This window comes from Podarcis liolepis (genome assembly GCF_965112155.1).
Source record: "Podarcis liolepis genome assembly, chromosome: 8".
Classification (NCBI taxonomy): domain Eukaryota; kingdom Metazoa; phylum Chordata; class Lepidosauria; order Squamata; family Lacertidae; genus Podarcis; species Podarcis liolepis.
In genome coordinates, this window is record NC_139560.1 from 87,667,788 (window position 1) to 87,685,403 (window position 17,616).

Genomic DNA, 17,616 nt, shown 5'->3' on the forward strand with positions numbered 1-17,616 from the left:
CTCCTGGTGCCACTTCACCAGCCTGCCACAAGGTCTGAGGGACAGACCGGCCCGCTGCTAAAAAAATTTGCCGACCCCTGATTTATACCCTGCCTTTCCCCCAGGTCTAGGACCCAAAGCAACTCACAAAAATTAAAACAAAAATGGAAAAAACAGAGATAGCTAATAACATATAAAAAATTATAGTTAAAAAGTAATCAAACTATAATGGAATTAAAACAATGTAAAAGGAAAATTATTAAAATGTAGACAGATAAACAGCACAGCACTTTGAAAAGTTCTTTCTTTAAAAGCAGCCAGTTCTGTTGGAGTAAAACAGTCCTCACCTGCCAGTTGAATGGCACCCATCTAACTTCTCTAGGAAGGGAGTTCCAAAGCCATCTCTTATGTCCTCACCAGGTATGCCTGTGAGGGTGGTGGGACTGAGAAAAGGGCCTCCAGTGAAGATCTCAGAGCCCAGACAGGTCCATATGGGAAAATACAGTCCTCAAACAGCCTGAACCTACGTCATACCAATATGTATATACACCTTACACAATAGTTATAAAAGGCACTTCACTTTATACACACACTTGTGTTTTTTGTGCCTTCATTTAATAGACTGAGAAGAGGTTCTCTTTTTTGGTCTGGCTGTGAACAAATACTATCACCATCAGTCCAATTGTTTTGAAGAACTGCTAATCATCATTTTTGCAGTTTGAAGGAAGAACCAGGCCACAGCCATTCAAGCCCAGATGACTAAGGGTATGGCTCTATAGCAACAGGTTTTAGACTGGATTTTTCAGCCTGGGAAATATACACTGTATGTTTTCATACTCCCACCCACCACTGGATCATGGGAACAGTGTTTAAATATTAACTCCACAGTAAAAACCATCATACCAGGACAAACCATTGACAGTTTAATATTCCATACCTTTTTATCACCTTCCACGGAGGAGTATTCTGCACTAGGCAACAGAAATGCAATTGTGGCCACAAGGATCTGTGTAAATCCAATTTCAGAAGGATAAATTTACAGACATGTTCTATTTCCCAAAGTCATTCTCGAAGCAGGTGTCAAAAGTGTTAGTGAAATTTGAAGCTGACCTAGTTCATAAGAAAATAAATACCTACTATCTCCCATGTGTCCCATTCATCTTTCCCTCCACTTCTCTAGTACTACAGAAAAGGGGGGTGGGGAGAATAATCTTTCCAAATCTTACAACTAGAAACACACAAATTAAGCACACATCATGCAAACCTGCTTACTCTGCTTACCATTTAAATCTAGTTTTAAAAGTCATCATGCTTTGGGCCAACAATTCAGCTAATACCATATAACTAAATTACATCAGTTGTGCCTGTAGATGTATACTAAATATATACTTAGATCTGTACTCTGTTGTCTGAATAAGATATCACCATATTTTTTGTGTATAAGACGATATTTTTCGCTAAAAAAAATTAGTCCAAAATAGAGGGTCTTCTAGCTCTAGCTGCTGGTTCTGCTTGGACCCCTTCTCCTGCTCCCTGTCGCTAGCTATCACTCACTCACTTGCCCTGATTTTCCTGTCTATGTCCCTCAGCGGTGGTGAATTAAGGGCTTAAAAAAAAGGCTTGTCTTATACACGGCGGTGTGTTATACATGGTAGGTTTTTGTACATAATTAAGCATAGTATATCTGTTACTGAAAACAACACACAAATTTTAAAGAGATAAACATACTTCAATAATTTTTCTGGGTAGCGAAGATTTGTATTTCTCAAGTTTTTCCCAATAGGAGGTCAGTAACTGAAAGACATCACAGGCTTCCTGTGCTACCTGTTTGTTGCAAAACTAAAAAGAAGAAGAAACAAAACACCAATCATGAACCAGCAAAAGGGAATACAAACAAACTGGAAACATTTCAGATACTGCAAATAGTTACTACAGATTCTTGTTTAATTAGTCCAGTTTGGAGAATACCGCTTCCCACAATGAAGAGCAGAGCAGGCTCATATCTGGAATGTACAAAACCATTGCCAACCCTGTGTTCAGGACTGATGCAGGATAGCCCCAGCTGAAAGACCACGGATATCTCTGTGTCATAGGCCTCTGCTCCCAGGCTACCTCTCCCAGACTCTGCCTTTATGTAGATAACTTTCATTTTAAAGGTACAACCATCTTGTCTGAACATGGGCACTCCTTCTGTGTGCCATAGATTCTCCCAGGTGTACTTATTGCACTGTTGGACTGGTGGTGCTGCGAAAAGCATTTGTTTCCTCAAGCTCACGTGTCTGTAAAGGTCTTGGCTCTGACTCTGCAGGTGCTGGTGGTATGGGAGATGGCTCTGTGAGCTCCTGTCAGGAGCAGCCTCAGAACCCAAAACCCTGTATGACTCCATAACCGGAGATGCTACAGCCTCAGACTCTGAACCTTGATCACTGCAAGATTCTGCCATGTCAGCCAGCTACTGATCTACTGAGTGTGTAGAGGACTGAGGACTGATTGTTTGGTAAAGGTATCTGGAAATTGTAGGTTTGGGGTACGTGCCTTTCCTGAGGTAGGCTTAATGGATAATTTTTTCCTTAAGGAAGGAACTAAGGAAAGGGATAGAAAATAAAAATAACTAGTTGTCTTCTTTTTCCTCTTATGAAAAAAAGTGTGTGCACGCGTGAGAAAGAAGAGCAAAAGAATGGACTCAACTAAGAGCTTCCGCCTCCTACCTGTTACCGGCTCGGCAGGCATAGGCAGTGTGGAATGCTTAGTGTTTGTTGCAGATATTTATTAACATGCAGTTCATGCCATGTGACCTTGCCTATTGTCAAGAGCAGGTGCTGTCTTAGATGACTTCCTTTCTCTGGCACCTTGGAAACACATTTTTTTGTTTCGTTTTAAAAAATCATGTCAAGAAATTCTATGCTTTCCTCAACATTTTCATCAGAAAACAATAGATGCAGTGAGAAATATTGGAATCAAGTTGTTAGCTGCAATGCAACAGGGACTTAAATTGGAACGTTTCTTTCAGAAATGTCTCAGCAAGCATTTTATTGTCTTAAGTACACAGAAAATGGTTTAATTTACAAAACTTCATGATTTGTGTTGACAGATTGAATTTGAGAATCTTCCAAACAGCTTAATAAAATATTCGAAGTATTTAAAACACTCTTTGGTTGAAGTCAAACGCCACAATTATGCACAATCAAGTCATACAAACTTGTGTCATACTGGTACCTTTAGTGTCACACCTAAAACATTTATTGCATCCTTTACTTGGGGATGGTTTGTACATTGCACAAGTTCCTCACATATCCAAAGCCCAAGGCAGCAAAGAGCTAAACACCTTGAAAACAAGAAATATACAAGTCAGTAAGCTATCATGTCCCTCTTATTTTTCAGTTCTATGAACAACTGAATTGTAAAAAGACAGCAACACATGTGGATTCAGATGGTTGCTGTATTATGTGACAATCTATAGTCTTATACAGGACTTGATCCTAAATCCAGCTATAGTTCTGGCACAGCAGCTTCCTTTGGTCTTGTTTGGCCAATGATTCCTATGCTAGTGCTGTTATAGCGACATTAACAAAGGAAGCATCACTTTGTCAGCCACTGAATAGAATCAAGTGGTAAATAATAATAATAATAATAATAATAATAATAATAATAATAATACCTTTATTGTCAATGTACAACCTGTGTACAATGAAATTAACCGAGCCTCCCCCCCCAACCACTCAATTTCATTGCACTCTTTGTGCTTGTCGCACAACACACCAGTCAGTTGCACGATATTATTTTCCGTTCAGCAGCCTAACAGCCCACGGATAGAAACTGTTTTTTAGCCTGTTGGTACAACAGATTATACTTCTATATCTCCTGCCTGAGGGTAGAAGATTAAAGAGGTGCTGGTTGGGGTGTGACTCGTCCCTAATAATTTTTCTCGCTCTCCTAAGGCGATGTCATCTAGCGGGCTGAAGGGACAGCCTATGATATCATGTGCTGTGTTCACCACCCTCTGTAAAGACTTTCTGTCAGTGGCTGTCAACGTACCACACTGTGATACAATTTGAGAGGACACTTTCTATTGTGGACCGGTAGAAGGAGGTCATCAGTTGTTGTTTAACACTGTTCTTTCGCAAGACCCTGAGGAATATTTCCAGTTGTAACCCACTTTCTGGGTTTATGACTGCACTTTAGTTACAGCGGACAAAGTAACAATAACATCAGGCAATTATAACCCTTCTACACAAATAATTTATTCTTCAATTTATATTCCATAATATTTTCTGTTCTATTCAGTATTTTACCTTGAAGCTTCACTTGGTTCATTTGCAGCATTCTTCAAAAGAATATTTATGAGGTAGAACTACAATAAAAAAATCATGACAGTAAGCAATTTACTTCAAACAAATATATTGCAGAAGAACTCTAATTTCTACCCTTAGTCAAATATAGTAAAATGGAGCAAATTTCATTGATCTCAATTTTATTACTTAAAATATTTAAACTGTTTTGTTTTGTTAACCCATCTGTAATCATTCTCTCTCTTGTTCTTAGTGGAAATTCTGCAATTAATTCATTAATGCAATTAATTCACACCCTTCCTCTCAAAATGCTGCCAAATATACAATGGGCTCGCCTATCCTTTAGGCAACTGGTATGTTTTGTATTAGGGACGTGGGTGGCGCTGTAGGTTAAACCACAGAGCCTAGGACTTGCTGATCAGAAGGTCGGCAGTTCGAATCCCTGTAACGGGATGAGTTCCTGTTGCTTGGTCCCTACTCCTGCCAACCTAGCACTTTGAAAGCACGTCAAGGTGCAAGCAGATAAATAGGTACCGCTCTGGCGGGAAAGTAAACGGCGTTTCCGTGCGCTGCTCTGGTTTGCCAGAAGCGGCTTAGTCATGCTGGCCACATGACCCGGAAGCTGTCTGTGGACAAACGCCGGCTCCCTCGGCCAATACAGTGAGATGAGCGCCACAACCCCAGAGTCGGCCACGACTGGACCTAATGGTCAGGGGTCCCTTTACCTTTACCTATGTTTTGTATTTGTTTTTTTAGGGGCTGAAATCTGATTTCTCTACATGCTGCAGCCATTTCTGCACTTACCAAGAAACCTCTGTAAGATCCTAAAGAGGCATGAGAGTAGGGGGGATGAGGGCTGGGGAGATCAATTTGTTTGGTGGCATTCACTGTCACTGCCCCAGTACAAATTTCTTGCCCCATACGCAAATGCTTCCTCCAGGAATTGCAGGCTTGGATGGATGCCATTTTTAAAAAACCTTCTATTTTTTTTAACTTCCTATTCTCTTATTCCACTAAACAAGTTTAGTTCAACTAAATTGCTCAATTGCATCTGCTGCGCGCAAAACCTTCTTTACCTCAGTACATATGATAACATACCCTCTAACACGCTGAGGCGAAAAACTGCACTGCATGTCTTTTGGGGCTGTGCTCCCACACAAATCACATGACATGCGTGAGATCATGGCCCTGAAAGACATGCTTTTTCCAGGAGCCTAAAACTGCGCGTTTTGGGGCACCATGTGAGATCATGACCCTGAAAAAGCACTTTTCGGGGTGAGCACAGCACGAAATAACAGCTCCCCAAAATGTGTGGTTTGGAGTGCCATGCTCGTGCGACAAAATGGGATGTCCCAAGAGCTGAGAGGTTTGTGATGCTCTACATTGAAAAACAGCTGGGGAAACGAAGGTGAGATAATGAAGTAGCCAAGTGAATATATTGGAAGATACAGTATCTGCAGTGTATCTCTGGCAAATAAGTATTTTGAATCTTGAAAAAGACCCTCTGTCCTCTCTTCTCTATTTTGTAACCATGACATTTTTAGGTGTCTTAGCTTTAGTATGGGGGAGGCTCCTCCCACTAGATGGGGCAAGGCTTCTCCAGTTTGCATAAGCCCCACCACAACAGTTGGTAAGAGAGAAGAAATGGCCTGCTCTGGATACCCTCAATCCACCAGTAAGAAGTAGGAAGGTACACATGACTCCCCCAATTTGTAAAATAGAAATCAGCTAATAGTGAAAACATTTACTTTGACACCTGTAGTTCCTGTGATGATTTCTGCTTCAGCAATGGGTTGCAATAATGGAATTTCTTGATAGAGGTTAGGAAAGCAAACCAGAGAACCAAGAATGGTATGTGCTTCTAAGCGTGGGGCCTATAAGCAATACAGAAAAAGGAAAAGGAAAAAAAAGTAGGTAATCTTGTCAATTAATAAAAACCCAGTAAGGTTTTCTCCAGCATTGTAGGTGAAGCAGAGAAAATAACTCATAACCTGCATAAATATTCTATGTCTGCTGCTTATTTTAATTTTAGCATTCTCCTTCTGCAAGGAAATGATGAAGGAAGGATTAGTATTGTGATAACTTGACTTGATGCCCTGCATCTTGGAGACATCTCACAGGCTGCAGATGGAAACGAGACACTAAAATAGGTTCCTCTCCTATGGCAGGCCCCCCAGAACACAGTCCAAGCTGACCAGGAAGGCTGTCAAGCCACTAGAGAGGGCTTTCAGAGGGTATAGGTGGCTACAGGGGGAGGAAAAATAGTGCATGTGTGATGCCTTCTACATGCAAACTTTGGATCAAATTGAAGTCTGAATATATACTTCTCCCCTTATAACGCTGTATAAAATAGCACTAGCTGCTTGTAAATCTAGTGTTCTTATTAGGCATGCAAGGAAAAAATAATAATTTCCCCATTCATATTAAAGTTTCATTCATTTCATTTTCCATTTGTTTTAATTTTGTTCAAACCCACCCCCCAAAAAACCCCAATTTCAATAGGAATTCCCACCTGCCTTTCTTCAGCTACTTTTTACTTAGATTCTTTTCATTCAAATGACACAGGGTTTTGATGCATTCTGCCATCCCTCCCCAGGATCAGAGCTGCCAAATTTCAGATAAAAATGGGGACACTTTGAACTAATTTGTTTCATTTTCATTAAAAAAAAAGATTATTCATCTCTGGTGTCCAGATGGCAGTGAGGCCCAATTTAAAGTTCTTCTAAAAACATCTACATTTCAACATGATTTTATTTGCTGGCTTGGATGACCAGCTAAACAGAAAATGTAGAATACCTTACAACAAAGAGGTTGCTTAGTACTGGCAATCAAAACAGAAAAATCCCACTGCAGGCAGTATCATTTCACATGTCGACTCTGCTATACAAACATGGCTATAAAAACTGGTCTTGCCGCTTCATTTCACCAGCAAACACAAGTTATTATAATTCTGAGTATATCTGGTTATTTCTAAAGACATATATGCTCATATGACAAGCTACCATATAATTAATGAGCATTACATATACCAGTAAGATGGAGGCCCAATGTGGTTACATTTTTGAATTAGCAAAATCTGTATTTACGTGCATCATGTTGTCACAATGTCAAAAAATCACAATGAAGATACACACCTACATGTTTCATCAAAGGTAAACTATATTAATAGTGTATGGTTATTGTTAATGTACAAATTCTCTTAAACAATGTAAGTCCTCCATAGCTACCATCTTCAGCTGTACCACACAAACCTCAATGGCAATATTGGGCACTAAGAAATGGTAAGGCCTTACCTGTTCATTTAGTTCTCATGATACTATGCTTGGGCTATTACTGTATCTAACATGGATATTTTAAAAAAACCAGTCCTTGCTCCAATCCTTTACAGCACATATGCGAGTACACATTTGTAATGTTCATGTATAACAAAAACTTAATAACATTCTGAAACCCAACCCTTGCTTTTAGAGTGCAAATGTGCTGCAGTATTAGTGGGGATATGATTTCTCACATTTTGTCCTTTTGATGAAACACCTTTGCAAGACTAGGATGTCACCTTATCCTACAATTTCACACATCAGCTGCCATGCTGTCTGCCCCAAGAGCCCAGTTTCACATTGTGCTAATGAGTCAACACCTGTTAAGAGTAGAGAAATCTGAACCTTGCTAACAATTGTGCACTCTCATAGGAACAGGACACCGAACATTGCCATACTTACCTCCAACATGTTTGTACTCAGGACTCTGGATGCAGCTGTTATGAAGTCTCCTATTAGCAAAGTGAAGCCAGGTAAACCCAAGAAGAAAAAGCAGGGGGGACAGTGTCTGATCACAGTATTTAAAACATCCTGAAAAGGAGAAAAAGTTTAAATTTTTGAACTTGTTAAGGCCAGATTAGTTACAAACACTAAGAACTTTTCCAATTGACAGCAGTGTCATTATTCCATACCCATGCAATGATTTCAAACATTAATAATAAAAGGATTCTTCCTTCTTTTACTAGCCTAGATCCAGCATTTGAGTTGAAAAGCAGCTGACCCATACTTAGATGGACCCAGGAAGAATGTAGAAATATGCCTTATTGGTCAGGCTGTTTGTTCATGTAGTACAGCAATAGAATCATAGAACTGTACAGTTGGAAGGGACACCAGGTCTCACCCCCTGCAATGAAGGAATCTCAGCTAGATCATACATGACAGATGGCCATCAAATTCTTTTAATAATTGGAAGAGGAGAAAGGGAAAGATTACATAGGAACGGCTTTAATGAGAAAATGAAGCATTTTTGCTATGAGCTTCATGAGTGAAATCAGAAGTTACAAAAACAGGAGCCACAAAAACTTATAAACTCATTCTACCTGCAGCACACAGAGATACATAGTGGAAAAAAGATTGCCAAAGTAGTAACTCATGAAGGAGAGTCATCCACCTTCCGAAGGAGTCTGTTCCACTGTCAAACAGCTCTTACTATCAGAAATTTATTCCTGATGTTTAGTTGGAATCTTCTTTCTTATAACTTGAGGCCATTGGCTTGGGTCCTAGCCCCCAGAACAAGAGAAAACAAGCTTGCTCCATCCTTCATGTGACAGCCTTTTAGATATTTGAAGGTGGCTATCACCTTCAAGCTGCATACATTCCAGCTTATCCTTCTTAAACTGTGACACCCAGAACTGGACACAGTACTCCAAGGGTGGTCTGACCAAGCAGTGGCGTAGCGTGGGTTGTCAGCACCCGGGGCAAGGCAAGTAATTTGCGCCCCCTCTGCCCTAGGGGCAGAGAGCTGCGAGTGCGAGCGCCCCCCCAGATGTTGCGCCCGGTGCGGCCAGCCCCCCCCTGCACCCCCCACGCTACGCCACTGTGACCAAGGCACAATACTTCGGTACTATGAATTCCCTTGATTGCGACACTATAATTTGTTGCTGCAGCCTAGATTGGCATTAGCTTCTTTTGCTGCTGCATCACACTGTTGGCTCATCTTATGCTTGTGGTCTACTAAGACCCCATGATCCTTTTCACATGTGTACCCAGGTGCCCCCCATCTTATATTTGTGCAGCTGGGTACAGAACCTTACATTTGTCCCTACTGAAATTCATGCTGTGAATTTCAGCCCAGTTCTCCAATCTGTTAAGGTCATTCTGAATCCCAATTCTATATTCCCTAGCATTGGCTACACCTCCCAGTTTGGTGTCATCTGCAAATTTGATGAGTATCCTCTCAATACCTTCATTCAAGTCATTTATAAAGATGTTGAACAACAATGTGTGGACATTATCTACTCTGACTGGAATCAGTTCTCCAGGATTTTAGGCAGAGGTATTTCCTATGATCCTGTTAACTGGATTTGGCAGAAGCTGAACCAGAAACTTTCTGCTTTGCAGGCATGTACCACTGAGTTATGGAATCAATGATGTCCATTTGCCTTGTGTAGTCTGTTAACTTTATTGTCTGTACAGCTATTCACAGCCCATGTCATGTTCTTCTTTTCACTGAGGTCTGCTCCTGTTCTGACTGCTCCAAGAACTTGTACTTTAAAGAGAGGATTAGAAAATATCATGGACGATAGTACTATTAGTGTCTATAATAATAATAATAATAATAATAATTTATTATTTATACCCCACCCATCTGGCTGAGTTTCCCCAGCCACTCTGGGCGGCTTCCAATCAGTGTTAAAAACAGTGCAGCGTTACATATTAAAAACTTCCCCGAACAGGGCTGCCTTAAGATGTCTACTAGTCATAATGGCTATGTTCTACCTCCACTGTTGGAGGCAGTGTTGCTTGAAATCTTAAGGCGGAGGGAAGAGGACAATTGCACTCAGGTCCTCTTTGCAGGCTTCCCATAGGCATCTAGTTGGCCCCTGTGAGAACAGAATGCTGGACTACATGGACCTTTGTTTGAACACAGCAAAGTTCTTCTTATGTTCTTATGACTTCAGTGCCTAGCAATCTGGGATCTCTTTGTCCACCTCAAGATAAAAAATAAAGGGGGGGGGGGAGTGAAAATTGGTGAACAGAGGGCATTAGTACACCTACAACATGCTTTGCCTCTTGAAATCCTTCAAGGAACTGTCCATTCATCATGGTTAACTAGCTCTTCCAGGTTCTGCTCAAGTTCTGCTTCTTGCTCCTGAAAAGAAAGGCCAGCAGACCCTGTTTAACAGGGAGACTATTTGAAACGGAGCATGGAGGGGGCAAGAAACTGCTCCAAACTGAAAAGGAGGACTTACTGGGTACCAGTTTTGCCACCAACAGTTTTGATTTTATTCAGCCTCTTACTGACCAGGAGTACCACCCATATCAGAAAAACATTCACTTGTCTAAGATAGGATAAAGATATAGGTATTAAGTAAAGGGACTAGTTTGTGTTTTTTGTTTTGTTCTTCTTTTTTATTTTATTTTTAAAAAAAGAATTCTGCAGTGCTACTCCCTACATCCAAAATCAGTTTCACTGCCTATGCCAGAGTCATATTACAGAGCAAGGAATGAAGAAAAAGAAAAATACACATTACAAGAAAAACATTAAGAAAACTCCTTCTGAAATGAGAATCTCACATAAAAATCAGTTTGAGTAGTAAAATCATGTCAAAAAATTATGTTCTGCTCCTCTGAATTAAGTTTTCCAATGCGTAAGCAGTCTCCAGGTCTTACATATGACATTTGCTCCTCAGGAAATATTAGAATATTACACAACATTGCTACGTTGTATAGCTGAAGCATGAAGATTGCAAAACCTCATCTTATAGTATCATAAGCCAACCTGATACATGTTTTTACACAAATATTGTTTAAAAGGTAAACACATTTTAGCATCATTGCAGGGAGCATTTTCACCTTTGAAACACTACACAGGTTAATGTTCAAACTGGTTTTAATCACTTCCCACAATACGTTTTAAAGGCAATATCAGTCAATGCAAACATTCTAAAAGAATGAGCAGATGGATGCTGGAGCTCATAAAGTGGCTGGTAAACTCCTGCTCTGAAAACAGAACAAAAGACCCACCTTTTCCATAATTAAGGGCCTGATTAATGCATTGGGCTCCTCACAACACACCTGTAATTACTGAGAGGTAAGTATTGTGTTGTGCGCCTAGTGTCTGAACAAGCCATGCAGCAGCAGATGGGACGACATCTCTATTGACATATGCTGCAATAAAAAGACTCATGAATCTTGGGATGAAAGACAACAGAGAGTAGATTTTTTAAAGATTAGTAAGTACTAACCCTTGCTCTATTTTCATGAAAGTTGTGTCCACATAACGAAAAATTATTTTCATCTCTTTGAATTTTACCAGAAATATTCTGGAACATACCCAAGTAGAATCAGGTGAAGCCACATCTTTCAGCATTCAAAAAACTTTACCTCTTCATTTTAAAAGACACACACACAGAGAGAGATAATAGGGCTCAAGTCTTCTAACTTTTTCTTTAAATCCCATTATCTTTTAGTCATCCGATAATTTTGTTGAAAGATAAAGGACCAATGGACACAATTCACCAGGATGTTCTCCTGTCTAGGACCCACTGAAATGCACCCTGTTACTTCCATGGCCAAAACCCAGGATAGCCCTCCATTTGCCATCTAAGTTGTGGCTATTCAACACCAATAACTGGCAGCAGCAGACAAGGGGCGATACTTTCTCTTTTGTCATTATTATGAATCGCTGTAAGATTTTTATATTGATCCTTATAATTTTGTACTTATGTATTGCCACAGTTATATCTCAGGGGAATTATTTTAGCTGCCTTAAGCATGACAATAGAAAATCAGGATACACATTTATAATAAAGACCAAAGAAATAAGTTCTGGCTCGACATCTTTAAAGGTTCAAGTCATAAAGGTGACACAAGACATTCTGTGCATTATAGTCTTTCAGGTCTGTTAGTGTGTCTGGACCCACATGTGCACAAACATGTATTTTGCACACCTGTTCACATAAAATACTAATTTGTGAAATTATCAATAAGATTCTCGGGATTTTAACAGGAGATAATTGTGCATACACAGGATTGCACTGGCTGTGCTAACACTGCTAATTTTGAGAAATTTAGCAATGACCATTATTAGGGAACTTGCTAGGGTAACAAGAATCACACCATTGTAGTCATTGCAATATTTTTTAACAAAAGGGTAGTTGTGTTTAGGGATAAGCTCGTGCCAATATGCAATGATTTAGAAGCAACAACAGCATTTAAAGATAGAGTAAAAAGGATTAATAATACAAGGCACAGGCTAACCCACCCACATGTTGTCTGGAACATATGCTTATTTACTGTTGCATAAACAAAGGAGAAAGGCTAGAGGCAGAAAGTCTCCTAAGGATGGAGTTATGAGGTAGAGTTTTAGAGATCCCACTTTTCTATATACACAGCAAAAGACCCAGGAAGGGAAAAAAGTTACTTGTAAAGTAGCAAGTGAGAGCCAGAGGTGGCCATGATTAGGGAAATAGAAAAGGTAGAGATGGGAAAGGGGACTAAGATGTAGCAGTTAAATGTCCTAGAATAGAAGGAACTGGAGGAACCCCTTATATCATGCTTTTTGGACTAGTTGCCAAGCAACTAGATAGGCTTGGATGTTTCAAGAAGGATTTAGTTGTTTAAGATAATCCTTCCACTTGTCTAAAAGGTGAAAGGTCCTGGCTTTAACCAGGTGGCTGACTACTCAACTAAAAGTGACTTCCCACTTTCCACAACCACCAGTTCTCTGGATTCTTATGAATCTGACAAGTCTTGCTTCGAAAATAGAAAAATATTTCCCTTTAAAGAGACACGGGTGGGTGCTTTTCCACAGAGTAAGAAGAAGAAGAAGAGTTTGGATTTGATATACCGCCTTTCACTCCCTTTAAGGAGTCTCTCTTTTTTTATAAATAATTTTTATTGAGATTTAAGATCACCCACCAACACCCACCAACACCAGTAAAACATCAAATCTTATTACATATATCCTACTTTATGCTCCGTAGAGCTGTTGACTTCCGTCCTTCCCTTCCATCAGTTTTCCTATTCTATTCTATAGTTCACAGTTTCTTTGATTAGATATTACAACATGACATAAGATTTACTTCAATCCTGCCAAAGTTTTCAAATTTGTACAGTTCTCACTTATATAGATCAAAAATTTACACCATTCTTTTTGGTACTTTGTCTCCTCCTGATTGCGAATTCTGTGTGTCAATTTAGCCACCTCAGCGTATTCAACCAGCTTTATCTGCCATTCTCCTATTGTCGGCATCTCCTGTTGCTTCTACTTTTGAGCTATCAGAACTCTAGCTGCTGTTGTTGCGTACAAATATAATCTTTGATCAGTCTTCTTAATATCTTCTCCCACCAAACCTAGCAAGAATTCTTCCGGCTTTTTGAGAAAGCTATACTTAAACATCTTTTTTAACTCGTTATAAATCGATTCCCAGAACTCTTTTAATTTATTACATGACCACCACATATGAAAGAAGTCGCCATCCTTTTCCTTGCATTTCCAGCAAGTTTTACTACTAGTTCTGTACATTTTTGCCAATTTGGTGGGAGTAAGATACCAACAATAGACCATCTTCATAACATTCTCTTTTAAGGCAGAACAAGCGGTGAATTTTATACTCTCATTCCAGAGTTTGGCCCATACATCATAGTCTATGTTGTGTCCTAGATCAATAGCCCATTTTATCATAGCCTCTTTTATAAGTTCGTCTTTTGTATTCCATTCTAATAGGAGATTATACATTTTTGAAAGTAGTTTAGACTTACTTTCTATAATGTCTATTTGAAATTTCGATTTTTTGTCTTCAAATCCTAATTTTTTGTCCTCTTTAAAAACATCATTGACTTGATGGTATTGCAACCATCCTGTCAATTTTCCAGCAATACAATCATAAGGCTTCAATTTCCAACCTTTTTCGGCCTTCATCAGAATCTCCTCATAGGTGGCCCCTCTCCCTTCTATGTTCAGTTTTTTAACTGTTAACATATCAATTGGTGACACCCACCACGGTGTTTTCCTTTCCAACAAATTCTTGTTTCTGTCCCAGACTTCAAATAGAACACCCCTTATCGCATGATTTGTAAACCCTTTATGCACTTTTGCCTTACCATACCAAAGATAGGAGTGTCATCCAAATCTATTGTTGTGTCCCTCCAAATCTAACAAATCTGGGTTCTCCTGGGTTATCCACTCCTTTATCCAACATAAACACGCTGCTTCATAATAGAGTTTCAGATCAGGTACAGCGAACCCCCCTCTTTCTTTCTTATCTGTCAGTATTTTAAATTTGATCCTTGGTCTTCTCCCTTGCCATATAAAACGCAAGAGAGTCTTTTGCCACTCTTTAAATTGTCTTAAACTTCCTATTATCGGGATTGTCTGGAACAAAAATACCATTTTCGGTAATAAGTTCATTTTGATCGCTGACATTCTTCCAGTCATTGACAGCTTTAGTCTGTCCCATATTTCTAAATCTCTTTTAATCTCCTTCCAGACTGGTTGGTAATTGTCACTGAATAAGTTTATGTTCTTTGCCGACATCCAAATTCCCAAATATTTAACTTTTTTGACCACCTTGATTTCAGTTTCTTGTTCTAACCTTTCTACTTCACTTTTTTCTAAATGTTTGCCTAACATTTTCGTCTTTGTCTTATTCAATTTAAATCCTGCCAGTTGCCCAAATTTTCCCATTTCTTCCAATGCTATTTTTACACTTTCTTGAAGTTCTTCTAAGGTTAATACCAAGTCATCTGCGTAGGCCTTAAGTTTGAATTCTTTGGCGCCTATTTTGACCCCTTTTATCTCTGTTCTTCCTCTCGGGCAATTTATTAGTACTTCTAATACACTGATAAAAAGCAGCGGAGATAGTGGGCAGCCTTGTCTGGTACCCTTTGTAATGTCAAATGAGTCTGTTAAGGTGTTGTTCACAATTAATTTTGCTTTCTGCTCTGAGTAAATTTCCTCAATTCCTCTTAAAAGTGCCACAGATCCCCATCTTTTCTATCCTCTTCTTCATAAATGACCAGATACATTATCAAATGCTTTTTCAGCATCGAAGAACATCAGTATGGCTGGCTTATCATTTCTTACTTCCAGGTATTCCAATATATTAATAATATGTCTCACGTTATCCTTCAATTGCCTACCTGGCAAGAAACCTCCCTGGTCTTTATGAATTAAATCACTCCTTTAAGGAGTCTCAAAGCGGCTAACATTCTCCTTTCCCTTCCTCCCCCACAACAAACCCTCTGTGAGGTGAGTCAGACTGATAGACTTCAGAGAAGTGTGACTGGCCCAAGGTCACCCAGCAGCTGCATGTGGAGGAGCGGGGAAGCAAACCCAGTTCACCAGATTACGAGACTACCGCTCTTAACCACTATACCACACTGGTTAATACTGGTAGTATTAACTACTCCAGAAACAAAATAACTAACTCAGTCCAGAAACAAGGAGCATTGGGAAGGAGAAGGTGAGGAAGAAAGAAAGAAGGGGAGAGAAGTCAGCTGCAATGGACAAGCCAAGAACAAAGCTTGTGGTTTGAAGAGAGTGTGGCTTTGGACATAAGGCTAGGCTGCAACAAGGCTTCGCTCCCGGTAGTGAGGGAGGAGAAGTAGAGGACTGAAACACCTGAGGTATCAGCAAAATGCAATAGTGTGCTGTAAGTTCACCTGTAGCGGATCCCACTGCCACCAAAATGTAGCAGATCCCACCACTGCTACCAAAAATATAGCGGATCCCACCATTCTGCCATCAATAATGGCAGATCCCACCTACTCTTTACAAACCCCATGGGTTATTGTATTGGTTTCTGTGTGAGGATAAAACCTTGATACTTGGAGACTCAGGCAGAAGTTGAACAAATAAGAAAGATTTATTATCTGGACCAAGTTGGTAAAACAAATGATTTGTCAGGAGATAAAGTTCTTTCAGGAAACAGTTAACTTATTAATAATTATGCTAAATCTACTGGATGTTACAGGTTTCTAGAGAAGGTAGTAAACATGCAGCTTCTTTTAAAGTTCAGTTGCTTATTTTCAGTTATTACTCTTCCGTTAGATGTTACAGGTTTCCAGACTTGCTGATAAATGCTTAGCTTATTTCAAGTTATTTCACTTCACTTCCTTAACTTAGTTGCATAGGTGTTACAGTTTATTACTTTGGTTCTTAAACAAGGTGGTATTTTCTGTCAGTTTTGAGACTTCTTATCAATCACACTCCTGAGGTACTTCTAGCAGACCCATGGAACCACCACATCCCTCTTAACTGGTTTGGGAGTCTTCTCTTCCTAGAAGATCTCTCCCCTCCTGACTGGAATAAGATCCAAGCAGATGGTATCCTCACAGCTCTGCTTCTCAAACTCAGCCCTCCAGCTAACTCCTGTCTGAAAATTCTCCCAAGACGCTAAACACAGTCTTCTTGTCTAAGTTCAATTTATTCCCCATGCCGTTTAATACCTGTTTAATACCTACATGAAACCACTGAGAAGGATAATCTGGAGGTTTGGAGTACGCTGTCAGCAATATGCTGACACACAGCTCTACTTCTCTTTTGTATATTTGCAGGTGAGGCAGTGGATGTGCTGGACTAATGTCTGGCCTCAGCAATGGACTGGATGAGAGCCAACAAACTGAAACTCAAGCCAGAGAAGACTGTGGCACTATCAGTGGCTGGTTCCCTAGACTGGATGGCTGGAAGGTTGCTGGGGTTACACTCCCTCTGAAGGAGTGGCTACGTGGTTTGGGGGTACTCCTGCATCCTTTGCTCAATGAGCCTCAGTGGCATGGAGTGCCTTTCATCAACTTTGGCTGGTGGCCCAAATGTGCCCTTATCAGGACAGGAACAGCCTATCTACTCTTATTTATGCTCTGGTAAGCTCTAGGATAGGGATGCGGGTGGTGCTGTGGTCTAAACCACAGAGCCTAGGGCTTGCCGGTCAGAAGGTCAGTGGTTCGAATCCCCACGACAGGGATCCCAATGCTCAGTCCCTGCTCCTGCCAACCTAGCAGTTCAAAAGCACGTCAAAGTGCAAGTAGATAAATAGGTACCGCTCTGGCGGGAAGGTAAATGGCATTTCCGTGCGCTGCTCTGGTTCGCCAGAAGTGGCTTAGTCATGCTGGCCACATGACCCGGAGCGCCGCAACCCCAGAGTTGTCCGTGACTGGACTTAACGGTCAGGGGTCCCTTTACCTTTACCTAAGCTCTGGGTTAGATTACTGCAACGTGTTATCCGTAGAGCTGCCTCTGAAGACGGTTTGGAAACTTCAGCTGGTGCACAATTCTGTGGCCAGGTTAAATAATCTATGGTCTGTGAAAGTGTGGGGGAGTGGACTTTTATTTTGATGAATATTTTATTATGGTTGTCAGTCAGTAT

General features: G+C 40.2%; 1 protein-coding gene across 17 annotated transcripts in view; it reads right to left on the bottom strand.

Annotated features, from left to right (window-relative positions):
- Positions 1-17,616, bottom strand: part of RALGAPA2 (Ral GTPase activating protein catalytic subunit alpha 2) — a 203,393-nt gene that overhangs the window by 96,697 nt on the left and 89,080 nt on the right. For all 17 annotated transcript variants that reach the window (XR_014529577.1, XR_014529578.1, XR_014529579.1 and 14 more), the window contains 6 exons: positions 7,988-8,116; positions 6,017-6,142; positions 4,272-4,330; positions 3,196-3,304; positions 1,708-1,818; positions 917-985 (listed from right to left, as the gene is read on the bottom strand). Coding sequence is in view for 12 of the 17 variants with exons in the window: in XM_083518967.1 (XP_083375093.1) it covers positions 917-985; positions 1,708-1,818; positions 3,196-3,304; positions 4,272-4,330; positions 6,017-6,142; positions 7,988-8,116 (603 nt within the window). In the remaining 5 variants the exon portion in view is untranslated. The remainder of the gene's footprint in view (positions 1-916; positions 986-1,707; positions 1,819-3,195; positions 3,305-4,271; positions 4,331-6,016; positions 6,143-7,987; positions 8,117-17,616) is intronic.